Source organism: Cervus elaphus, chromosome 25, assembly GCF_910594005.1.
Source record: "Cervus elaphus chromosome 25, mCerEla1.1, whole genome shotgun sequence".
In the NCBI taxonomy this organism is placed as follows: Eukaryota; Metazoa; Chordata; class Mammalia; order Artiodactyla; family Cervidae; genus Cervus; species Cervus elaphus.
Genome location: NC_057839.1, coordinates 17,381,112 through 17,408,918, shown reverse-complemented (window position 1 = coordinate 17,408,918; position 27,807 = coordinate 17,381,112). Strand labels below are relative to the sequence as shown.

General features: G+C 36.5%; 1 protein-coding gene across 9 annotated transcripts in view; it reads right to left on the bottom strand.

Moving 5' to 3' along the window:
* ADAMTS6 (ADAM metallopeptidase with thrombospondin type 1 motif 6) overlaps positions 1–27,807 on the bottom strand; it is a 283,080-nt gene that overhangs the window by 98,878 nt on the left and 156,395 nt on the right. For 8 of the 9 annotated variants that reach the window (XR_006337768.1, XR_006337769.1, XR_006337766.1 and 5 more), the window contains 3 exons: positions 14,185–14,292; positions 3,680–3,825; positions 1,486–1,549 (listed from right to left, as the gene is read on the bottom strand). Coding sequence is in view for 5 of the 9 variants with exons in the window: in XM_043887166.1 (XP_043743101.1) it covers positions 1,486–1,549; positions 3,680–3,825; positions 14,185–14,292 (318 nt within the window). In the remaining 4 variants the exon portion in view is untranslated. The remainder of the gene's footprint in view (positions 1–1,485; positions 1,550–3,679; positions 3,826–14,184; positions 14,293–27,807) is intronic. The other variant, XM_043887168.1, reaches the window with a different exon arrangement.

Below are 27,807 nucleotides of genomic sequence, written 5' to 3'. Positions count from 1 at the left end.
GTAAAGGTGAGGTAAGGGAGTTAGTGGTGTAGATATCTGGGTTGGAAGAGTATACAAGGCAAAGAGAACAGCTAGTGCAAAAGCCCTAAGGTGGGAGCATGCCTGGCATGTACAAGGAGGGAGACCATGTGCCTGCAGCAGGGTGAATAAGGAGGAAAACAGTAAAAGATGAGTTCAGGGAAGTAACAGAAGCCCAGAATGTGCAGGCTTGCAGACCTCTGTATGAGTTTGGATTTTAGTAAAACAGAGAGCCATTGAAAGGTGTTGGGTAAAATACACCCAAACTCTGCCTCTTATATTGAGCACTGTAGGGAGCAATAGTAATATCGGGAAATTCACTGAAAAAGCTATTTAGAATAACCCAGGGAAAGATAGGGGACAACTTCCCTGACGGTTCAGTGGTAAAAAATCCACCTGTAATGCAGGAGACACAGGAAACACAGAAGAGCATATGAATGAGGAATAGTGTGGGAGTGTGGGTAATAGTCTCATGATACTGTAACAAATTAAAAGCTGTGATTTTTAGATAGGAGAAAGGAAAAACTATTTGGAAGGAGTAATAAGATATAATGACTGGGTATGGGCCTCCCTGGTGGTACAGTGGGAAAGAATCCGCCTTCAATGCAGGAGATGCAACAGACGCAGGTTCGATCCCTGGGTGGGGAAGATCCCCTGGAGCAGGAAATGGAAACCCACCCCAGTATTCTTGCCTGGAGAATCCCATGGACAGAGGAGCCTGGTGGGCTACAGTCCATGGGGTCACAGAGAGTCGGACATGACTGAGCAATTAACACACACTAATAAGATTTAAAAAAGATAGTCAATTCACTTCTAGGCCCAATCAATCATGGGCTAGGGGAGAAAACACAAGTCCTTAATTTCAGAGGCCTGCAAAGGAAGCAGTATCTTCAGAGGAAAGCCAGTTTCCATTAGAACAAGAAGGTAAAAGGAAAGAAAATTCAGAGACTTCAAGATATAAGGGATTTTGCTGATGATGAATCACGAGTTTCTGGGGGCACAGAGGAGTTTCAGTGGTTGGGAAGGTATAGGTAACAGCAGGGATATGCAAAGATTTATGGAATTGAATGGAAAGAGACAAGGAATGATGTGGAAGTCTGGGACTTCTTGAAGTGTCAAACGTAAAATGGAATAAAGGCCATACTAAGATTAATCCTTATTTCTTGAACTCAAGAAAGATAATGGTGGCAAGGTTATGAGTAATGATGGGCTAGGAAGTTCAGGGGGTGTGTGTCTCTCTCTTGATTCCTTTTCAGGAGAGCATATTTGCTCCTAGTGCTGGAGCTTCCTCTTGACTCTTGTCGATGGAATTGATGGACCTAAAAGGCTGGTTTCATCCAATTTCAAAAATTCATGTGACCCTCACACACATGGATTTCTGATCAAACTAATTCACAGTTTAAAAAGTTTCCCTGCTCTAGGGGAAATGTAAGCTAACTTTTCATAGCAAAATTTGGTTTTACTTACATCTGTGTTGCAGGAGCGATACCGTTTCCTTTCCCCAAGGCAATATTTTCCACCTCCTGAAGGTCTGAAAACACATTTTGTTTAACATGTGAATATAATATATCTAACCACATAAAGAATACATAAATTGCTTGATGAAAACATATTGACATTTAAGAAAATAAAAAATTTGACATTTTATTAGTTATTAAAATAATAATCATTGTGACAGCAATAATGATTATGATTGTTAAACAAAAATTAAGACAATTTACTATGAGTAATTTTATAAGTAATTTTATTAGGCTTTTAATTGTGATGATATATACATTCTTAAGAAAATGTGATTAATGTACTTTCTAATTAACATAGTAAACAGGTATTCAGTTCAACATAATGAGTTTAAAAATCATTTATAATGAAAAGCCATTTGAATCATATTCAACAAAACACATAATCTGATACTATATGTTTATCAAGTAGGAAGTGGAAAGTTTGTTTTTATAGACTAGAAATAAGGAGAAGACACTAAATAACTCTCTGGAAATAGCTTCAGTTCAGAGTATATAACGCAGAAATAAATCTCTATCTCATTTCAAATATTATATAAAGTTTAAAAGAATTAAATCTAAACATCAGATAGGCTTGTATTATATAGATACTTTATAGTACATTCAATTAGGGTGTTAAATACTTGTTTAATTAATTAATTAATTTAATTAATTTCTGGAGTATTTAACATTAGAGAAAGTCATATGCTATCATTTTGGCATGTAATATTTGAATGGAAAAACTAACTTCTTGTTTCAAAAGTGGTCCAAGTCATTCTCTTAAGTATTTCGGTATATTATTTACTACCATAGGGTTTTATACTTTTGGTTATTAAATTACAGTAGCTTGGAGCTGAACTTCATTATTCTGCACTTGTTTTAAAAAGATCAAGTCTCAATTTATAATTTTGGTTCACTGATAACTATTATCAGTTTATTACATTATCAATTATCTCATTGATATTAATTACAAATGAGATAATTAAAGTTACACTTTGAATATATTTTGAATGACAGTGAATGCTGACTTTAAACAAGGGGAAAAAAGTGGCCCAGTTTGAGCCAGGATGGGAGAAATGGGTTGGTCAGACAAAAACAAGGTAGTGGGAATAGTGGTGGCACTGTTGTGTTATGAGTGGGTGACAGTGAGCTCTGTTTAATAGAATGAAAAAACAGAAGTAATACAAAGGGAAACGATTTCAAACTAAAAAAGAAGAAAAGAGAAGACACATTTAGAGGGAGGAACCAAAGACAGGGATATTAAGTTAAAATGGGAAAAAATAAAAATAGACCATCTTTTACCCCAGCAGGGGGAAAAAGCAGAGGTGATATCATAACATCATTCTGCACCAAATAATTGTCAGCAAGAAGGTCCTTAACCTGAGTTCTAGACAAAAATGGGAGCACTTGACATGAAGCAGCTAAGGAGCAGTTTAGTCTCTGGTAGGACACAAAAGACCAACTAGAGAAATCATCCACCTGTAATGGGCACTGGTGGGAGGGAGAAGCAGTACAGCTTAGCAAGGAATACGGATGGGCTGGCTTTATGCCAGGGGGACTCTGGCTAGAGAAAGAGTGGTGGGAGAGGAGCAGTCTGACCTGCATAAAACAGTCATGAGGAGAAAAGTGGTGGCAGTTCCGGAAGATGATTAATGGGGGCATGTGAATGGAAACTATTTTAACACATGGGCAGTATTCTTTTCATTGTGATTTGTGATGCGAATCAAGGCATTTCAACCCTTGAAGTGCTCTCATTGGTCTTTTTAATACTAATGTAGCAGTAATAATTTTATGTGACATGTGAAAAGACCTTAGGTTTCCTGGGAATAATGGTAATGTAGCTAAGACCAGACCTGGTTTCATCCATAATTCAGTAGTTTTTGGAGGAGGAAATCTATCTGATTATTACTAGATTAAAAGTCTGGCTATACCTGGGATAGATACACAATGCTTTTCTTTTCTTTTTAGTTACACAGTAAGGTGAAAAGAAGAAAAAGAAAGTCTGTCTAACAAGGCTCCTCCACTTTCCAGTGCCTATTGCTTGTTCTGAAGACAAGCACTTGGCTCACTGGCGAAACGTTTTTACAGATAACATGTGAAACCACAGCTTTGAATCATTTCCAACTGTGTCTTTTTGTTGGCTCCGGCTTACTTTAGCTACTTACGCTGGACTGTCACAGTGTCTTAGGGATGAGGAGACGCCTCCCCCGCAGGTCCTGCTGCACTCTCCCCATAGTGACCAGGGACCCCAGCCCCCATCTATGCTCTGGGGCCAAGTGCCAAAAGGAACACAATCTCCCTGATAACACCACTGCAAGATTTCACAGAAAACACAGAATTAGCTTTTAGGCAGACAGGGCTACCAGGATAGAAATAAATACATAAGGGTCAGGCACTGACCAATTATAGGCATTAGCATTCTCCCAATAGATAACAGACTGAGAGTTCTTTAACTGTGTTTAGACATTGGTAAAGGTGCATGTGATTTGCAAATTATCTTTAGCTAAGCAATGATTTATAAATCTCTAACAAATACCAGGCGTCTAAAAAACTTGACTTTACTTCTTTTTTTCCTTCTTTCTCTTCCTCCAGACTTTTGGTGTTTTCTCATTATAGAGACCTCAAAAGTCTTTTTTAGATATTTTAGTATTATAACATTTTTTTCTTTATATTCCACTATTATTAGACTCATAGAATGATAACGCAATATGGAAAGTTCCCCAGTAAGGAATTTTTATGATGGCAATTGCTTTCTCTTTTAAAAAAAAAAAAAAGGCCGATTGAGGCTACAATAGTAAAAGAATGTGTTGTGGCATTTCATCTACATGAGTACTGCAGACATAATAAAAGTTATGCCAAGACACTAGGGACAGGATACAAAAAAACCCCTTATATACACTGACTAGCCATGTGTATAGCCCTTACATGAACATGTGAACTGGATTTCTTCTCAGCTTTACTCTCTGCAATAAACCACACATACTGTACATAAGTAGAAAGCCAGGAATAATTTATCGAGATGCAGACATCACATAATCAGCTCATAACTCTAACATGATAAATCTTATTTGCAGAATATGGTAAAAATGAAAGCCGTTTTAAAAAAAACCAAGCACTATGCAAGGCTTTTATTAGTGCATTTTTTCTGAGTTATCAAAATTTGATGAACCATGCTGATGCTTGGAGAAGGAAATGGCAACCCACTCCAGTATTCTTACCTGGAGAATCCCATGGACAGAGGAGCCTGGTGGGCTACTGTTCATGGGGTCACAAAGAGTCAGACACAACTGAGTGACTAAGCAGCATGCTGATGTTATGAAAGTTCTTTGCTTATATGGTGAATAACAATAGTGAACGTTATCAGAGTTGAGTAACTGTCAGCAATGTTAGACTGTTAAATAAAAATTCAACTTTATATTAAAATGTAAAGGGTTTATGACATGTGATGTTTTAAAAGTAATCAATTTATTATATTAATTCCATATATCCAGAATTCTTTCACTTTCACCATTTGTACTGCTATCACACTAGACCAAACTGGCAAATGGAATAGCTTGTTATCTGGTCCCCCTGCCTCACTTTCTTCTATCTATAATCTACCTATTCTCCAGGGAGCTATCAGAGAGCTCTTTTAAAACATACTATGGTATCATGTTACTCTTTTCCTCAAAAGACTGTAATGGTTTCCTCTTCCCCAAGGTCAACAGTGACTTTTGTGACCTCGCCCCTGCCTCCCTCTCCAGCCTTATTCTCTTTCTGGTACAGAATGTTCCAGACACACTGGTTTTCTTTCTGTTCCTCAATACACTAAACTTGTTCTCTGCTCAGGGTACTTGGATTTGCTGGTCCTCCCAGAAATACTCTTCTAATTCCTTCTATAGTAGTCTTCTCCTCATTCGGTCTCAGGTCAAGTGTCATTCAAAGAGGGGGCCATCTTTCCTTGACCACTCTTATTATGAAGTGGCTGTACCTCACTACCCCTGCCGCCCTCCCCTCCTCCTACTCCAGCATGTACAGAGATTACAACTTCCTGTTTTAGTCCCCTTTACCACTCATTTAAATTATCCATGGCAGAAGATGCCATGGGTTAGATAACATCACTGATTCAGTGGACATGAACTTGAGCAAAATCCAGGAGACAGAGAAGGACAGGGAAGCATGGCATGCTACAGTCCATGGAGTTGCAAAGAGTCAGACACGACTTAGCCACTGAACAGGAATAACTTATTTTTCAAATTATATTTTATTACTTTTATTGTCTACTCTCTTTAGTATACAAAAGCCTTAAGAACCACATGTGGCTATTCAAATTTAAATTAATTAAAATTGAAAATTCTGTTCCTGAGACCCCTTCTAGGATTCCATAGCCACATGTGTCTAGTGGCTATGATACTTGACAGAGTAGATACAGAACATTTCTGTCATCACAGAATGTTCTAATTGAAAATGCTGAATGTCTAGAATAGTGTCCAGAATGTAGTAGATATTTAACAAAGCTTTATTGAATGAATGAATACATTAGTTAAGTTATTGAATTCTGTGTCCCATTTTGATTACTACATTTCAAGAAGGAACTGGAGATACTGGAGAGTAAAGAAAGTCAAATTCATCTTTGCATCCTTGGTAGTTGGCATTCAGAGAATGTTTCAGTAGTTGTAACAACATAAGGACTTTTTAAGAAAAGTGCAAAGGAATTATCATTTGTCCATAAAAAATTAGGCAAGAGCAAGTTAAAATTTGGTTGACTATATAAGGCCAAACATTCTGATCCTAAATCGAATAAATGTTAAAGTAGTGCATTAAAAAAGATAATGAGTTTTGGGCAATTAAAAAGTATTATGAAGAGAAAAAAAAAATCTGTCAAAAATGATGTAGCAGAGGTAGTTGGCTGAACCGATAATACAGCACCAACTCTGGAAGCAGGGCCGCTAATTAAGTACATGTGAGAGGGAGAATGTTCAAGGTGCCAGCTTGTGATTTACCTAATTGATCTTGAAGACCAACCAGTTTGTATAATGGTATATCAATTGTGTTAGATCTTCATCTTTATAAAAATCATAACAGTGAACCAAATATCCTCTGGTTTTATATTTTTGGTATTACAAATGTTATTTCAAGTAGCTACGTGTAAAAATATTTATGCCTCACCTGTTTTCCTATGAGAGTAACTGAGTAATGTAGTATTAATCAGCAATTACTGTTTTTCCCCCCTGTGGTCTGGAAGGACTGATGCTGAAGCTGAAACTCCAATACTTTGGCCACCTGATGCGAATAACTGACTCATTTGAAAAGACCCTGATACTGGGACTGATTGAAGGCGGCAGGAGAAGGGGATGAAAGAGGATGAGATGGGTGGATGACATCACCGACTCAATGGACATGAGCTTGAGTAAGCTCTGGGAGTTCGTGATGGACAGGGAAGCCTGGCGTGCTGCAGTCCATGGGGTCGCAAAGAGTCAGACACGACAGAGAGATTGAACCAACTGAACACTTAAAAATTCCAAATTTGCATATTTTTTAAGTTGGAAACTTAGCATTACTGATTTCAAATAAGAATAAAATTTGATTTTACATTTATCTTATATAATCACAGAGCTGCACTTAAAGCTCAAAGAGACTTTAAAATTTATGTGGTCTAAGCACTTCATTCTTTCATATGAGGCAACTAGAATCTAAGAATGTTGACTTGCCCAAGATCACTTACTGAGAGAAAAGGATTTGCTGTCCAAATACACATAAAAAATGTGGGGAAAAATCAATTGGAGGTGTAGGACTATATATCTGAAGACATTAAAGAATATGCTAGTATACTTTATTGAACTGTTTTTACTACATAAAATACAAAATAACACTAGAGATTTTTAAAAAATTCAATTAGCTGCAAGTATATACATATGTTTTTTCATACCTCCTTGAATATTCTTATAATTAGCAGAGGAAAAAATTCCACTTTGTGCATTTTTTAGGGCATGAAATTGTGAAGGCCACAAAAACACTGAAAGATGTAGGTTCTAAAATATTAAATAATATTTTTTCACATGTTTTCTAGATGCTCACAAAATACAGCACGGGGAAAGAAATCACATAAAGTCTCTTGTTTTCCTTTTAAAATGTATACTTAAGGTACAAGATAAATACAAATATTCAGTTTGTAAAATGTTGCTCAGTTTTTACCATTAATTAATAATATACATAGCAGCAGTATTCTGTAAGCAGTTTGCTAAAACCTTTTATCGTTAAAATTCATGCTATTGATTATATCTATTCTACAGTCATAACATAATAAGACAATTATATCATAAAGTTAAATAACATAAATTAATGGGAAAGAATGAAGAATTCATAATAATAAGTATCAGCCATTTAGCAGTTGACAAGAGACTAGTGTCTAGTTTAATAATTAATTAACAACTTAGTCTTCAGTCAGTGTGTTGATTTTAGTCGCTCAGTCGGGTCAGATTCTTTGCCACCCCATGGACTGTAGCCCACCAGGCTCCTCTGTCCATGGGGATTCCCAATGGCAAGAATACTGGAGTGGGTTGCCAAGATCCAGGGGATCCTCCCAACCCAGGGATCAAACCCAGGTCTCCCACATTGCAGGGGGATTCTTTACCATCTGAGCCACCAGGGAAGCCCACCAGGGAAGTCTGTGTGGAGCCTGTTACAAACTTCAGTTCTCATTTTAGCAACATCCTTCTTCGGTCCAAGGCAAGTCCTTTGTTTCTTTTCTTTAGTTTCCCTAACTACAAAATTGGGATTAATTCCAGTTTTTGATTATAATATGGCTTGGATTAGGATGACTACGGAAATTAGTTCTATACAAACATACCTTCAAAGAAGTTAAAAATCTATCAAATGACTTGTTTAGGTTTGCTCTCTGGCAAAATGTTCTTTTGTGCTTGTTTACTTTCCTCTCAACCTTGTGTTTACAGGAAAGGATGGCTGGAATTTTTGCTACCTCTCCTGGTAGTGTTATGTATCTTAATGTAGTACATGATTTTAAGAGAAGAAACTCATTTAACTTAACAAGTTTTTTAAGAAACCTATAGGGAACTACATGTGAATCAAGTTATTTGAGCTAATTTTCTAGATGACGATATTAATCAATCTATACTAAGATTTTAATGTAAGTCATAATTAATATAATTAGATTACACCAAATAAACTTTAAGTACACAAATCCTATAAGCACACTAAAGGTGAGAATTCTGAGATTTGTATTTTCTATTTTTATCCTTTTTTAACCTGAAGATGCCCAAACTGTAAAAGTTCTATTTCCACAGGCATAGAGTTTTACTTCATTTCTTAAACTACAAAAGTTAAATATTCAGAGGGAAACTAGTTTTTAATTTTTATTCTCAAGGGTTATATCCAATCTAGTGATCTTGTACTATTCTAAATATCAGTCATATTACTTTAGCCTAAACTATCCAGATACAGTAGATAAATTTGACCTTCTTTTCGCTAACTCAGGTGTGTTTAACCAGATTCAGAAAGGTGAAAGAAGTGAAACTATCACATTACAAACATAAAATCTTGTACTGCTCATTCTTGCTTTTCACATTCCTTCTAAATAAAAGAAATATGTCTTTAAAACTATCTAGAAAGACGATATATTCCAGTGAGGCTTTTAAATTTTTCTTAAGAAACACTTATTCATCATTAAACATTTCTTTCTGTTAAGCCACCTAATTTTATTAATATTATAAATCAAACAATCTAACTTTGAAAATTTGTCAGAATTCTACAAAGTAAAATTTCAGAATAAGTATACACACAGTATTTTAAAATAAATTTTTTAAACTAGATATATTTTAGGATGTAATTATGGTAGATTTTGTACCATAGCCAGCACTGGGTCTAGCCAGCATCTGGAATAAGATAATTCTAAGGAAATCCTAAGATTTTAAAGGATGTAATATTGGTGATTCAATATAGAACATTCTTCCCAAATCAGAAAACCTGAGAGTTGGAGCACAGTGCTATTAGAAGGCTTATCTTTCGCTGTGCAGGTGTGGGAATGCTAAAGTTTATTTCAGCCCAAATCCTAAATCAGAACTTGTCATCCCATACAATTCAAATTTCTAGAGCAATTGGAAGAGTTATTCTTTCTTCACTTCCTGTGTTTATAGTTTGGGACCCAGTCAAAACATATTAAATTCTACTCTAAGAGAATGAAGATCTAAGACTGAAAATGTCCAATTATATCGCTGGTGCTTTAAAAGGACATTTAATAATTCTATTCTAATCTAGTCTTGTGTTTATCATGCAAAAATATTAGGAATCAATGTCATGTATATGTAAGCCTAAATTCTGGACTGTGTCTCTAATTGGGTCTTGTAGAATCATTAATATTTTGGCAATAAACCAAGTATATGAAATGTTCTTTGTGGTCACCATCAGAGCTTACAAGAGCTGGGTTTTGATTATCCTTAATATCCTGTTTAGTAACAATGCCAACACTACTATCAGAATTTTTATAGTGTAGATCTTTGTTTACTATTTCAACAAATATGGCATCCCTCCGAGTTCTGTCCAAAGGGCTATTGCTGATGGCATGTCTAACGAAAACTCTTTTACTACAAGTTATACTGACTGATTTGTAGGAGTGTGACCCATGGACATACAGTACCAGTGCACTGTCTGGGCTCATCAAATTTCCTCCTTTGGTTAATGCTACTGTCCCAGAGCACATCCATTCAGACCATATGGTTCTTATTCAGCCCTTGAATGGCTTATTCAGGCAAACATCCAATGGCTGTAATAGCGATGTCAGACCCCCCAGGACTCACGCAAAGATCAGTTTTTAATTTTTTGGCCATATTTCTTACTCCATCTGCTAAATGTGCATGGAACAGTTCCCATACTTACATGGAACATTTGTGGAACTGCGCCCCCGGGCAAAGATCCCGTATCTTTTGCAGCCAGAGTTTGACGAGATCATTGTGGATCCAGTCCTCTGGATATGTCTATGCTATCACTTGAGCCATATTTCTCCCCTCCCCCAACCTTTTAAAAAAAAGATTTATTTAAAAAACTATGAGCAGCTTTGGTTTTATCCTGCTGGCTAGACAGGATATAGGTTCTTTCTTGTTCCTTCTGCTGAGAGTAGTTTTGAAATTCAGAATTAAGATCAGAGGTTGTGATATACTATTCATGCTTCTGAGACACACAAACTCATGCTTACAGTCTGTGATGCTCATTACTACCAGTTAAGACAGTCTGGCAAATAATTTTCTGCCCACCACCATCTAAGGTTGGCACATAATAATGAAAAGTAATGATGATGTTCTAGTAACATATATTAGCACCATTCCTCTGAGGAAGCCAACAAAAAGCTCACCAAGATAGTATCTCATTCCATTCTCACTCTATCTCTATGAAATATGTAAAAATAGATTTTCTCTCACTTTAAAGTAAGATTCATTATTTTGCCAATTCATTATTTTGCCAACTACCATATATATTTAGCTCAATGTTCTGTCCAGGGGCCTTTTTATTGTGATTCCAGAGATAACAAACTGTTACAAGTAAATAAATGAAAAATCCACTTAGTAATAAAGGGTAAAACATATTGCTAAACCATTTCAGGCTCAGTGACTCAGCATTCCTCTGACAGTGAAAATTTGCCTTTTATTCCACATAATTTCCCATTTGAAAGTAAAGTATAATCAGAGGCGGTAGAGAGGGACAGTTTTCAACTTTGGAATCAGAAAGACCTGGGCTAGAATCTCAGCTTTACTATTCAATTGCTATGTAATCTTAGGCTTTCAAGTTTTACTTTCTTCATCTGTAAAATGGAATTAAAACAGTACCCACTGTAGAAGATTTTTGTCAACAGTAAACAGAACTGTTTGTAAGTATAAAACTATTCATTATCATTTATAACCACTATTACTGATAATGACAACTATGTATAGATGGCACGAATACAGACTGGTTACACAAAGTTGACCAGACCAACTGAAAACTTTGCTTTAATTTTGTTACTAGGTGTTTGCATGGCTATTTTTGTTTGGATTAAATTTTGGGCTCTTATTTAATATCCAAATTTGTATGCATGCCCAGTTGCTTCAATCCTGTCCAACTCTGCAACCCTATGGACTGCAGTCTGCCAGGCTCCTCTGTGCTTAGGAGCCATTCTCCAGGCAAGAATGCTAGAGTGGGTTGCTATGCCCTCCTCCAAGGGATCTTTCCAACCCAGGGATTGAACCTTTGTCTCTTATGTCTCCTGCACTGGCAGGTGGGTTCTGTACCTCTAGTGACACCTGGGAAGCCCTAATACCCAAATAGGTATAGCTTTAAGAGGAAAATCTGCATTTGTTAATAGTACCATGCTTCTCTAAGGAAAAAAGCAGCTTGAGATCAACAACAATAAAAATTCATAAACAGATAACAAGGCAAATGCAGTAAGTGAAAAATAAAATAAATTCAGCTCACATGAATAGTTCTTTGTACTTTTCTCCCTTAAAAATGTAAGTTGGGAAAAAAATGTAAGATGATCTAGCTTTCAAAATTTTTTCATAAATTCAAAATTAATGATAGGGATATTTTGAGAGTCTTCTCCTAGCACTCTGTCCTTTCTATTTCTAAGAGTTTTTATGTTTATTTGTTTTTTTCATTCATTCATTTAAAAATCTCCTAAGGCTATTCTATCTATAGACCTTCCATGACTTTGGAAGAACAGCTAAGATTTGTTTTACATATTAATTTGAGATGATGAAATCCAAAGTATTGACTTTATGAAACTGTTGTGAATATTAATGACCTCTTGGGTAGGCAAACTTTGCTACACTTACAAGTTCTTAAATAGACTTTAACGGAGTGCAAGTTGTTGTGCCAAAGTCCACTGGAAGCTGAGCCGATTATAAGGAGAGGGTAAGGAGGCAGGCAAGGGGTTCTTTTAACCTAAGCATTTCAAATGTTTTCAAATGTATATAAATGTAGAATGCATTTAAACAAAGTATTTAACGATTAAAAAGTTGACAACCATTAGCCTAGATTAAGAAATTGAATCTTTAGAAATCAAATACATTTTTGCCCCATTTGATTTACTTTCTCTTGTCTGTGTTTATTCTTACTTATGCTTAGAAATAATTATATTTCCCTTCTATTTGCTAATCTAAGTTTAAATTCAATATTGTTAGCTTTGATATTATTTAGAACATTTTCTAAGTAGCCTTCAAAACTGTAATGCGTATGTAAATGATATCTCTATCAATTATATGCACATAAGCTTTAAAATATGATATTTCAGAGCCCTGCTGTTAAGCACAAATTATGAGATATTAACTGTGTTTGCCATAAAGATGACTGAGTTGGGTTCTCAGATAGCCACTACTTGTGGTTTACCTAATTAGAGTGATCATATAATTTACAGATGCTTTCAGGAGAGCTCTTAAGTGTTTAAAAGAATGAGTTCTTCATGCTTTGGGTTAAAAATTAAAGTAAAATAAAAAGAGATATCAGGTCTAGTAACAGTATTATTACAGGCAAATAGAAACAGTGAGCTGCTGGTGTAAATCACAAGAATAATCATCAATCAATGGCAAGTAAAGAAACAGATTCTCACTGTGACTTTCCCTTTACACTTGTGTATTTCTTCTAAGTACAGATCGATGTAAATTGCTACTTGTCATTGACAAGAATTGTTGGTTCCAGAATAAACCTAGACTATTGTTTCAAGAACATGGTTCCTAATATTTCTATTACATCTATGAAAAAACAGAAGGAATTTTTGATCGTGTGTGAAGGTCTCTGTATTTTTATTGGCTACTTACAAAAGATTCAAAAAAAGATTCTTAATCTTTTAAAAATGACTCTATCAATTTATACATTTAGCATAATTTACCAACATTTTCAAACTCAGCATGGAAAAACCATCAACATGGCACTAGGTCATGGGTCCTGAATGAAGCCATCAGCAAGGATTAATAAACTGTGACAGCTGCCCAAAAGCTTTCATTCTTTTTATTTAAACATTAGATTTCAAGCCGAAATTTACTATAATCTTTGTTGAAACTAGACCAACTGACATGGAAGAAGTCAGAACTGAGAATAGATGATAGTGTAGTTACTGTTGTAAACTCAGTCCATAGCAATAAATTTTAGAATCACATATATAGCAATTCCTAAAGAATTTCAAGAATAGCCTAAAATATTCTTATCTGTTTAAACAATTCCTAATAATTACAGTTTTTGAAAACTAGGCTGATGATACTAAAAATTATTTAGCAATCATTTCTATGCTCAATAAATTATTCTTCTACTATTAGAGCTTTCTCTCATATTACAATTTAAAAATGACTCATTAGACTACAGTTATAATATCTATTTTAGGATCACATAATTTTCTTGGAAATTGTTGCAAAAAAAACAGCCATATGGCTAAACAGACTCTATTAAATAAGACTGCTGTTGGGCTTTTTTTGTGAGAATATAGCTCAAATGTATACATATAGAAAGATGAAACTGACTCACAAAATACTCAGTATACTTTCCTAAACAATGCATATTTGCAGGTATCAAGATAATTCATTAGGCTAGAAAATTACTATCTTCTCAAGCACATTTTAATTAGTATGCATGATTTTCTAATGGCTGAATATCAAAACAAGAAATCTGTCAATTTAGTCTACATGTTAAAAGCTAATGAATCTTTTGAGCTTACCCCCTTTTCAATATTCCCAGTTTGACAGAGTGTTCCCTCGGCTGCGGGAATACTGTTGGTGACACAGCGGTTGCTTTTGCTGAGACACCAGAGCTCTCTACACACTTCCTAGGAAAGAAGGCAAAAGCAAGTTGATCAGAAGTAGAGACTAAAATCATATCCACTTGTCCATAAAAAATACCCACAGTATATAAGCCATATTAAGCATTACTTTTCTTTTGCTAGTACTGAAGCATCAGAGATGAGGATTTTAGAGGAGGTCCTTTTGGAAGGTAGGTTACCCGTTTCACAGAATACTTTTTAATATATGTCTTCATAATTCTTTTTTCAATAGATAAAGTATATCTTCATTTTTAATACTGATCAGACTCTTTTTAAAATAATGTACACAAATTCTATTAATAGAGAGTAGTGAGAAGGAAAGAATATGTGGAAAGGACACATATGTTTATTACTCCCCAAAACATACGATAGCACAAACTTTCAAACTAATAGAGTTGCCAAGTAGGTAATTTCCTAGACCTAATGAAATATTCTACTAAAGAGTATTTTTTAAAAAAGAGAGATTATGGGAATGTCCAGGGAGTGATTTCTAAAATTATTATATGCCAAAAGAACAATCTAGCAATGTTATTTGCAGTTCATCAATGTAGCCCACTTTCATGAAAGGGAAATTTGATTTTGAACAAATGCTGCTATTTATGTGCCATTTCCATAACTGATATATTTCCGATGTTATTTGGAGCTGTTCTGTCTTCTTGATTATGACTTCTCACTACCCCACTCCAGCACAGGAGAATTGCAACATTTAACTGTAATGCTGGCAAGTTAAAATATCTCATTTTCTTCACATATCCGAGGTGGCTCAGTGGGTAAAGAATCTGCCTGCAACGCAGGAGACACGGGTTCAATCCTTGGGCCAGGAAGATCTCCTGGAGAAGGACATGGCAACCCACTCCAGTGTGCTTGACTGCAGAATCACATGGACAGAGGAGCCTGGAAGGCTACAGCCCATGGAGTTGCAAAGAGTCGGACACAACTGAAATGACTGAGCATGCATGCCCATGTTAATCTATCAGATTTTAAAATAAGCTGTCTAACATACACCAAAATAAAGCGTTTGAACAGAATGGCCAAAAAGATTACTTTGGAGAAAATACTGAAAATTTTTAGGTGTTTCTAATATATGCTCACCAACTAGCAGGAGGCAGAGATCAAAAGCATCCCCAAGAAAAGAAATGCAAAAAAGGCAAAATGGTTGTCTAAGGAGGCCTTAAAAATAACTGAGAAAAGAAGAGAAGCAAAAGGCAAAGGAGAAAGGGAAACGTATACCCATCTGAATGCAGAGTTCCAGAGAACAGTAAGGAGAGATAAGAAAGTGCTTTTAAGTGAATAATGCAAAGAAATAAAGGAATATAATAGAATGGGAAAGACTAGAGATCTCTTCAAGAAAATTAGAGAAACCAAGGGAACAGTCCATGCAAAGATGAGAATAATAAAGGACAGAGACAGTATGGACCTAACAGAAGCAGAAGATATTAAGAAGAGGGGGCAAGAATACACACAAGAACTATACAAAAAAGATATTAATGACCCAGAAAATCACGATGGTATGATCACTCACCTAGAGCCAGACATCCTGGAGTGTGAAGTCAAGAGGGCCTTAGGAAGCATCATTACAAACAAAGCTAGTGAAGGTGATGAAATTCCAGCTGAGCTATTTCAAATCTAAAAGATGATGCTGTTGAAGTGCTGCACTCAATATGCCAGCAAATTTGGAAAACTCAGCAGTGGCCACAGGACTGGAAAAGGTCAGTTTTCATTCCAATCCCAAAGAAGGGCAACACCAAAGAATGTTCAAACTGTTGCATAATTGCACTCATTAAACACACTAACAAAGTAATGCTCATAATCCCCCACACTAGGTTTCAAAGTACGTGAACCGAGAACTTCTAGACATTCAAGCTGGGTTTACAAAAGGCAGAGGAATCAGAGATCAAATTGCCAACATCCCCTGGATCACAGAAAAAGCTAGAGAATTCCAGAAAAACATCTACTTCTGTTTCATTGATTATGCTAAAGCCTTTGACTATGTAGATCACAAAAAACTGTGGAAAAATTCTTAAAGAGATGGAATACCAGACCACCTGATCTGTCTACTGAGAAACCTGTGTGCAGGTCAAGGAGCAACAGAACTGGACATGAACAATGGACTGGTTCCAAATCGGGAAAGGAGTACGTCAAGGCTATTCACTGTCACCCTGCTTACTTAACTTACACACAGGGTAATCATGTGAAATGCTGGGTTGGATGAAGCACAAGCTGGAATCAAGATTGCCAGTAGAAACATCAATAACCTCAGATATGCAGATGACACAACCTTATGGCAGAAAGCAAAGAGGAACTAAAGAGCTTCTTGATGAAGATGAAAGAGGACAGTGAAAAAGCTGGCTTAAAACTCAACATTCAAAACACAAAGATCATGGCATCTGGCCCCATCACTTCAAGGCAAAAAGATGGGGAAACAATGGAAACAGTGGGGGACTTTATTTTCTGGGGCTCCAAGATCACTGTGGACAGTGACTGCAGCCATGAAATTAAAAGACGTTTGCTCCTTGGAAGAAAAGCTAGGACAAACCTAGATAGTGTCCTAAAAGGCAAAGACATTAGTTTGCCTACAAAGGTTGGTATAGTCAAAGCTATCGTTTTTCCAGCAGTCATGTACGGATGTGAGAGCTGCACAATATAAAAGGGAGAGTGCCAAAGAATTAATACCTTCGAACTGTGGTGTTGGAGAAGACTCTTAAGAGTGCCTTGAACAGCCAGGAGATCAAACCAGTCAATCCAAAGGAAATCAACCCTGAATATTAATTGGAATGGCTGATGCTGAAACTCAAATAGTGAGGCCACCTGATGCATAGAGCCAACTCACTGGAAAAGATCCTGATGCTGGGAAAGACTCAAGGAAGGAGGAGAATGGATGAGAGAAGATCAGATGGTTGGATGGCATTTCTGAATCAACGGACACAAGTTTTAGCAAACTCCGGGAGATGGTGAAGGACAGGGAAGCCTAGCGTGCTACAATCCACGGGGTTGCAAAGAGTTGGACACGACTGAGCAACTGAAAAACAACAACAAACTAGCATCATTAGTGACATTAAAAGTTTTCAATTTAAACTGGAACCAATATATAATATATAAATTTGCAGTAAGAACATTTTAATCTGGAGTGTAAAGATGCATTTATATGCAACATTCAATTCTATTGCTATTACTCCCCAACTGCTCTTTTATTCTCAAAGCATAAATGTAAGAACTTATGCCACATATCACAAGAAAAAAAATTGTTTATGGTGATACATATTAATATTTATTGTCACGATAATTTTGCAATATATACAAATATTGAATCATTATGTTGTACACCTGAAACTAATATTATGTTGTCAACTGTATCTTAATTAAAACTTTTAAAAAATAATTTTTGCCACATAAACACAATTTGGAAATACAGCAGTAACATACTGAATTCACTAGTTAATCATTGCTACAAACAGAGATGCCCTACAGAACATAGCAAAAGGGAAGGATCTTTTGGGGCCCCTCTTTAAGGTGTTTCACTCCACCAGGCAGAGAAAGAAGCAAAATTTATATTAGACTTTTAAAATACTCTAAAAAATTCATCTATTATACCTAATTTATCTACTTTAAATCCCATGTGGAGAATTATTGAGCCAGAAGAAAGTTAAAACCCCAGAAAAGAAAAACATGTGCTGTGGATCATAATATAAAGATAAAACTTTCCTGTCCTACAATCCAACATATTACAAATTCTTCTTTCTTTCAAAGTTTCAGTTTCTGTTTAAATAGAAAGCTATTTGTACTAATTTATTCTTCCTTTTCTACAGGAGATGGTTTTTTACTATATGCTCCTAAATATATTCTCTTAGTTTATTTAAAAGCAGTAGGATTACTATTTTATGCTCTTAAAATATATCATACATCAAAAATACTCATTTCAGATATCAAATATATTATCAAAATATAGAGTATCAAAAAATACTCAATGCAAATATAAAAATAAACTCTCATTTCAAAGAGAAATATATTCACAAAAACAGAAAGCATTGTTAGGATAATGATTGAGAAATTACTAACAACGTTATGATCCTTGACTATATTGATATTGATATTTTATTATTTTCATTAGGTATAAGAGATTCTCTGGTGGCTCAGAGAGTAAAGAATCTTTCTGCAGTAAAGAATCTACAGTAAAGAATCTGCCTGTTGTGAAGTAATTAGCCTCCAACTAATAAAAATTTAAATAAAAATAAATAAAAAAAAAAGAATCTGCCTGGGTTCAATCCCTGGGTTGGGAAGATCCCCTGGAGAAGGGAATGGCTACCCACTGCAGTATTCTTGCCTGAAGAATCCCACGGATAGAGGAGTCTGGCGGGCCATAGTCCATGGGATCACAAAGAGTCTGATACAACTGACTAACATCTTCATTAGGTCGAAATCTTACTTTAGACAGAAGAAAAGAAGCCTAAAATTTCTTTAGACTGGAGCCCAAAAAAATAAAGTCTGACACTGTGTCCACTGTTTCCCCACCTATTTCCCATGAAGTGATGGGACCAGATGCCATGATCTTAGCTTTCTGAATGCTGAGCTTTAAGCCAACTTCTTCACTCTCCTCCTTCACTTTCATCAAGAGGCTTTTTAGTTCTTCTTCACTTTCTGCCATAAGGGTGGTGTCATCTGCATATCTGAGGTTATTGGTATTTCTCCCAGAAATCTTGATTCCAGCTTGTGCTTCTTCTAGCCCAGCGTTTCTCATGATGTACTCTGCATATAAGTTAAATAAGCAGGGTAACAATATACAGCCTTGACGTACTCCTTTTCTTACTTGGAACCAGTCTGTTGTTCCATGTCCAGTTCTAACTGTTGCTTCCTGACCTGCATACAGGTTTCTTAAGAGGCAGGTCAGGTGGTTTGGTATTCCCATCTCTTGAAGAATTTTCCACAGTTTATTGTGATCCACACAGTCAAAGGCTTTGGCATAGTCAATAAAGCAGAAATAGATGTTTTTCTGGAACTCTCTTGCTTTTTTGATGATCCCGCGGATGTTGGCAATTTGATCTCTGGTTCCTCTGCCTTTTCTAAAACCAGCTTGAACATCTGAAGTTCACGGTTCACGTATTGCGGAATGCACATGGTGGTTGCACAGCCATGAAATTAAAAGACGCTTACTCCTTGGAAGGAAAGTTATGACTAACCCAGATAGCATATTAAAAAGCAGAGACATTACTTTGCCAACAAAGGTCCATCTAGTCAAGGCTATGGTTTTCCAGTAGTCATGTGTAGATGTGAGAGTTGCATGGTGAAGAAAGCTGAGTGCCAAAGAATTAATGCTTTTGAACTGTGGTGTTGGAGAAGACTCTTGAGAGTCCCTTGGCATGCAAGAAGATTCAACCAGAAGATTCAACCAGTCCATCCTAAAGGAGATCAGTCCTGGGTGTTCATTGGAAGGACTGATGCTGAGGCTGAAACTCCAATACTTTGGCCACCTCATGAGAAGAGTTGACTCATAGGAAAAGACCCTCATGCTGGGAAGGATTGTGGGCAGAAGGAGAAGGGGACGACAGAGGATGAGATGGCTGGATAGTATCACTGACTCAATGGACATGGGTTTGGGTAGACTCCAGGAGTTGATGATGGACACGGAGGCCTGGTGTGCTGCGATTCATGGGGTCACAAAGAGTCGGACATAACTGAGCGACTGAACTGAACTGATGCAAAGAAAATCCTATCATTGTAAAGGACAAGATTCATAGTATCTATTAGGAAAACACACTATTTAGTCAAGTTATAGAAACTCTATTGATATTTTCCAAAAGTTTCTTGAAAATCTCTACCCTAAAATGGCAAGTGCTTAAGATATTCTTTCCAAAAATTTAATCACAAGATTCTACAATTGAGTCCTCTGATAAAGCACTCATATGCTTCAGGGAATAACACATTTTGAAAGTTTGATTCCCACTCTTAAAAAAAGATTTTATTATGTTAGTGGGCCCCTGGGAATTTGAATCTGCTAGGTATTAACTTTTCACATATTGCTGTTTAAAGTATGGGACAAGAAATCGACGTATGGGGAAATGCTCAAGATGTTAAACTAGTCTTGGAGGAGACTGCAGTTTTCAAATAGACCTCTCATCTAAAATACCAGCTTGAATAAGAAAGATTTTGAAATCCCAATTAAGAATACCAAGATAAAAAATACTGTCTTGGAAGACAAAAAAAAAAAAACAAAAAAAAAAACCAAGGAAATTTTATTTCTTACTGAGAGAGCAACAGGTACATTTTCTGAAAGAATTTGAGAACAATTTCACACTTTCAGAAATACCCTTTTTTCTCTAAACTGAATCCTACACCATGGTTGATATATTTGCATGTGAATATCAGTTCCAATTGCATATGTGTATCAATTGCTGAATAAGCATCAAAAGGTAGGTCCCAACCTCTAATTAAATTAAATGAATACTGAAACAATTTTACTCTTGGAGAAATTGTATAACAATCATAGTAGGTAGGTTAATTTCCCTAAATAAAATATATAAGGTGATAGAGTATAGAACATGACTGGGTGACTGAACAGTGAAAAATACAGTACAGTTAGTGTGAGGCATTGATGACTTTTTTTTTTTGATTATCCACCAGCTTAGCTCTAGAAAAACATAGTTCTCTTTCACATATGCATTATTCTTCATGGGATAAGGTAAGATTTTTTAAAGATTAGCTTCACAACCTCTATGAACTAATAAATAATTGCCTATTTCTTATGGCAATCAATTCCCTTCAGTAAACCTACAATTCATTTGAGAAGGCTCTCTATGAGAAACTTGGGTCTTAATGTTTGCCCTTGAAATTAAGGAAGGAGAGAGAAGTCCTCAACAATCTCCATTAAGGGAAATTTGTTACATTACACAGAAAATTGGAAATAATATTTCTAACCTCATAGGATCAACATTTAACCAGTTAGGAGAATTGCATGGTAAAACAAGTAACAGCTTATTTCCCATTCATTCAAGAATACTTGTTGAGCATCCACTATTCACCAGGTAATATAGTTAGTGTTATGAAAAAATAATATTATAACTTAGAATTTATGAGAAACAGGAGAAGGTAGGATATAATTAGACATGTAACCCAATTGCCATGAATTGGTAATGCTCTGTGATAAAGTAATTAATACTCGGGAAAGAAATTAGAAGAATACTGTCAATATGCTTAGATTTTTCACTAATGTTTAATTTTAATGAAATGTCCTTATTTATTAAATTTTATTATTTTTACTTTCTAAATTTCACAAAAGACTGTAAAATTTCTCAGTGCAGGGTATGTGTGCCTATGACAATGTTTATAAAAATGTTCCTACTTGGCAAATGTGAGAGATAGCACCCCTATGCTGGTGTGTTAACTTTTGGAGAAAAATTTTCCTAGCATCAAAAAATCTAAGTTTGTGACCCTCCATCATTAACCAAATGTGTGCTTAGATATAGCTCTGTGTTTACCAATGCCTTTAATAACCAATTGTTTCTTATATCCTACCACTATATTCTGAATTCAACTTCTTTCTTCCAGCGTACATTCTTCAGTAATTAAAATAGCATTTGGAAGTGGTCAAATAGGAGATGGCAAGAGTGAATGTTGACATTCTAGGAATCAGCAAACTAAGATTAACTTGAATGGTGAATTTAACTCAGATGACCATTATATCTACTACCGTGGGCAGAAATCCCTTAGAAGAAATGGAGTAGCCATCATAGACAACAAAAGAATTCGAAATGCAGTACTTGGATGCAATCTCAAAAATGACAGAATGATCTCTGTTCGTTTCCAAGTTTGCAAACCATCCAATATCATGGTAATCCAAGTCTATGCCCCGACCAGTAACGCTGAAGAAGCTGAAGTAGAACAGTTTTATGAAGACCTACAAGACCTTCCAGAACGAACATCCAAAAAAGATGTCATTTTCTCTACAGGGGACTGGAATGCAAAAGTAGGGAGTCAAGAAAAACCTGGAGTAACAGGCAAATTTGTTCTTGTAGTACAGAATGAAGCAGGGCAAAGGCTAATAGGGTTCTGCCAAGAGAACACACTGGTCATAGCAAACACCTCTTCCAACACCACAAGAGAAGACGCTACATGTGGACACCACCAGATGGTCAACACCGAAATCAGATTGATTATATTATTTGAGCCCAAAATGGAGGAGGTCTATACAGTCAGCAAAAACAAGACCGGGAGCTGACTGTGGCTCAGATCATGAACTCCTTATTGCCAAATTCAGACTGAAATTGAAGAAAGGGGGGAAAACCACTAGACCAATTCAGGTATGACCTAAATCAAATCCCTTATGACTATACAGTGGAAGTGAGAAATAGATTTAAGGGACTAGATCAAATAGACAAGAGTGCCTGATTAATGATGGACGGAGGTTCGGGACATTGTACAGGAGACAGGAATCAATACCTTCCCAAGGGAAAGAAATGCAAAAAAAGCAACACGGCTGTCTGAGGAGGCCTTACAAATAGCTGTGAAAAGGAGAGAAGCAAAAAGCAAAAGAGAAAAGGAAAGATATTCCCATTTGAATGCAGAGTTCCAAAGAATAGTAAGGAGAGATAAGAAAGCCTTCCTCAGTGATCAGTGCAAAGAAATAGAGAAAAACAACAGAATGGGAAAGACTAGAGATCTCTTCAAGAAAATTAGAGATACCAAGGGAACATTTCATGCAAAGATGGGTTCGGTAAAGGACAGAAATGGTATGGACCTAACAGAAGCAGAAGATATTAAGAAGAGGTGGCAAATATACACCGAAGAACTGACAAAAAAGATCTTCACAACCCAGATAATCACGATGGTGTGATCACTAACCTAGAGCCAGACATCCTGGAATGTGAAGTCAAGTGGGCCTTAGAAAGCATCACTACGAACAAACCTAGTGTAGGTGATGGAATACAATTGAGCTACTTCAAATCCTGAAAGATGATGCTGTGAAAGTGCTGCACTCAATATGCCAGCAAAATTGGAACACTCAGCAGTGGCCACAACTGGAAAAGGTCAGTTTTAATTCCAATGTCAAAGAAAGGCAATGCCAAAGAATGCTCAAACTATTGCACAATTGCACTCCTCTCACATGCTAGTAAATTAATGCTCAAAATTCTCTAAGCCAGGCTTCAGCAATACGTGCACTGTGAACTTCCAGATGTTCAAGCTGGTTTTAGAAAAGGCAGAGGAACCAGAGATCAAATTGCCAACATCCGCGGGATCATTGAAAAAGCAAGAGAGTTCCAGAAAAACATCTATTTCTGCTTTATTGACTATGCCAAAGCCTTTGACTGTGTGGATCACAATAAACTGTGGAAAATTCTTCAAGAGATGGGAATACCAAACCACCTGACCTGCCTCTTAAGAAACCTGTATGCAGGTCAGGAAGCAACAGTTAGAACTGGACATGGAACAACAGACTGGTTCCAAGTAAGAAAAGGAGTACGTCAAGGCTGTATATTGTCACCCTGCTTATTTAACTTATATGCAGAGTACATCATGAGAAACGCTGGGCTAGAAGAAGCACAAGCTGGAATCAAGATTTCTGGGAGAAATATCAATAACCTCAGATATGCAGATGACACCACCCTTATGGCAGAAAGTAAAGAAGAACTAAAGAACCTCTTGATGAAAGTGAAAGAGGAGAGTGAAAGAGTTGGCTTAAAGCTCAAGATTCAGAAAACTAAGATCATGGCATCCGGCCCCGTCACTTCATGGCAAATAGATGGGGAAACAGTGGACAGTGTCAGACTTTATTTTTTGGGGTTCCAAAATCACTGCAGATGGTGATTGCAGCCATGAAATTAAAAGACGCTTACTCCTTGGAAGGAAAGTTATGACCAACCTAGACAGCATGTTAAAAAGCAGAGACATCACTTTATCAACAAAGGTCCATCTAGTCAAGGCTATGGTTTTGCCAGCAGTCATGTATGGATGTGAGAGTTGGACTATAAAGAAAGCTGACTGCCAAAGAATTGATGCTTTTGAACTGTGGTGTTGGAGAAGACTCTTGAGAGTCCCTTGGACTGCAAGGAGATCCAACCAGTCCATCCTAAAGGAGATCAGTCCTGGGTTTCATTGGAAGGACTGTAGTTGAAGCTTAAACTGCAATACTTTGGCCACCTCATGCGAAGAGCTGACTCATTTGAAAAGACCCTGATGCTGGGAAAAATTGAGGGCAGGAGAAGGCGATGACGGAAGATGAGATGGTTGGATGGCATCACTGACTCAATGGACATGGATTTGGGTGGACTCCGGGAGTTGGTGATGGACAGGGAGGCCTGGTGTGCTGCAGTTCATGGGGTCACAAAGAGTCAGACATGACTTGCATGACTGAACTGAACTGAAAATAGCAAGGGACTTATTCTTGTCTGTCTGAAAATATCTTTGTTTTACTTTCATTTCAAAAGTAATATTTTAGTCAAATATAGAGTCCTAGGCGCTGTGTATCTTACATCTGCCTTTGAAGATATTAAGTTCATTGACACCTGGACTTTTCAGAGGCTGATGAAAAATCACTTGCCAGTCTAATTGCTGTTTCTCTCTCACAAAGTCTTTCTAGTTGCTTTCAAGAGTTCTCTTTGTTTCTGCTTTAGAGCAGTCTCACCACTGTAACTATGTGTTCTTTTTATTTATCTATGCTTTGAGGATTTGTATCTTTGTTTTGGAAAAATTATTAGTTTAGTCATTAAATCTTTTAATATACCTCTTCTCCATTCTTTCTTCTAGAACTTTCTATTCAACTTACATTGGACCTACTCATTCTAACTCACGTCTCTTAATATCTTTCCATATTTTCCACATCAATTGATCTTTTGTAGGCTTAAACTCTGTGGCTTGCGATACTTCCTTTTTAGAGATGTAGGTCTTTACCTCCAAGAGATATCAGTGTCATAAATATTAGTAAGTGACTTCCAGATATAGCTTCTATCAATGTTTTAAAAATAAAACAAATGAATGCATCTTTACAGATTCTTCACTTGCCCTAATGACTTCATCATCTTAGTTTTGGATATCAAGCTACTAAGCTATCTGTGTCCAGTAAAGAGACCATTCTATAGGACTTTCAAATGTTTCTAAGAATCTAATGTTATGCTACAGATTTTCCTCTTTGTAAGAAAATTTGCCCGATAGCTTCATACCATTAATGCACTTAGAAACAATCTAAGTGAAGAAACAAGATTTATGGATTATACTGGCATCATTCCACAATATATCAAATTTTCCTGTGCCTCTCCTCATCAGAGAAGTACATGCTGAAGCTAAAACCATGATATTTAATTATATTTTGTTAGTTTTGTGTGCATGCATGTTAAGCTGCTTCAGTCGTGTCTGATTTTTCACAGCCCTATGAATCACAGTCAGCCAGGTGACTCTGTCCATGGGATTCTCCAGGCAAGTATACTGGAGTGGGTTCTTGTGTCCTCCTCCAGGGGATCTTCCTGACCCAGGGATCAAACTGCATCTCAAATTGCATCTATTGCATTGGAAGGTGGGTTGTTTAACCCTAGCACAAACTGAGAAGCCCTTTGTTAGTTTTACTTATCTACTATTTTATGTTTTTGTATCTGAAGAAGTGATTGTTACTTCAATCATGTTTTTGAAACACGACTTCAAAAAAAACATTACATATAGGATTGGAGATAAAATATGTATGCTGACTTAGAAGTCAGTTCAACTAATGGATAAAAGGTAGAAAGTACACAGGAAATTTGTTAAAAGAGTAGATCCTAAAGAACTTTCCTGGTGGTTAAGAATTCAATTTCCAATACAGTGGGTACAGATTTGATCCATGGTTGAGGAGCTAATATCCCACATACCTCACAGGCCCCAAAAGCAGAAAATAAACAACAGAAGGAATACTGTTACAAATTCCATAAAGACTTTAAAAATGGTCCACATTAAAAAAAAAACAAACTTAAAAAAAGAGTAGATTCTGAAAGTTCTCATCACAAGGGAACAACTTTTTTCTTTTCTTTTTATTTTATCTATATGAGATGATTGTTGTTTTAGCCACTAAGTCGTGTCTGATTCTTTTGTGACCACGTGTACTGGAGCCTGCCAACCTCCTCTGTCCATGGGATTTCCCAGGCAAGAATACTAGAATGGGTTGTCATTTTATTCTCCAGGGGATTTTCCAAACCACGGGTCAAACCCATGTCTCCTGCATTGGCTGGAGGATTCTTTACCAGTGAGCCACCTGGGAAGCCCATATGAGATGATGCATGCATGCATACGCAAGTCACTTCAGTCATGTCCGAATCTTTACAACCCTGTGGACTGTAGCCCACTGGGCTCCTCTATCCATGGGATTCTCCAGGCAAGAATACTGGAGTGGCTTGCCATGCCCTCTTCCAGGGTATCTTCTCGATGCAGGAATCGAACCTACATCTCCTCAATCTCCTGCATTGCAGATTCTTTAATGCTGAGCCACCGGGGAACGCCCATATGAAATGATAAGATGCTAGCTAAGCATATTATAGTAATTATTTCACAACATATGTAAATCAAATCATCATGCTGTACACTGTCAACTTATACAGTGATCTATGCCAATTATTTTTCAATAAAACTGGGAAAAAAGGTTTAAAAAAAAGCTGGGGACTATGCAGATCGGTTTAATGTACAGAAAAATCTTCCAAAAGTCAGACCTGAGCAATCATAATTTCCTCATCATTGGAGATAATGCAGCATACACTAAATAACTTCTCAGCAATGTTGTAGGCATGAAAAAAGAAAGAAACTAATAATTTTTTAGGGTATACTGGCAACTACTATGCTAGGCATCTTCATATCTGTATCTCATTTCATCATGACAATCTTTTAGAAAGTGTGAGAAACATAAGCTCAGAAAGACTTAGCAATTGCTTCAATCCTACCTAAACCTAGATTTCAATCAGTTGTCTAATATCAATGCCTAAAATATCTCCACACAATTAAGCTACTTCTCAGTTTCTTCTAAGTGTATCAAAACTGAATAAAGTCATTGGTCAATTAAGGCTGATTAGTAAAGGTTTACTTACAACAACAACATCATACAAAACCCCACTCAATATTCATGTCCTTTATGAACATAATCATAACCCTACACTTTACCTGTATTTTAAAGGAAGATACTTCAACTTAATATTAATTAGCCTCCAATTAAAATAAATAAATGTATACTAAAATATTATCATGTACTAAGTCATAATATATTCATTCAATATATGGGCTTGAGGGCTTCCCTGGAGGCTCAGATGGTAAAGAATCTGCCTGCAATGTGGGAGATCTGGGTTCGATTCCTGAGTTGGGAAGACCCCTCTGGAGAAGGGAAGGGCAACCCACTCCAGTATTCTTGCCTGGAGAATCCCATGGACAGGAGCTTGGTAGGCTACAGTCCATAGATAGGGCTGCACAGAGTTGGACACAACTGAGTGACTAACACTTTCACTTTCAAAGTATGAGCTTAGGCATCAACTTATACATTATTATTATTGGAACTTCTGAATGTAACATTGTCATGTACATTAGAAT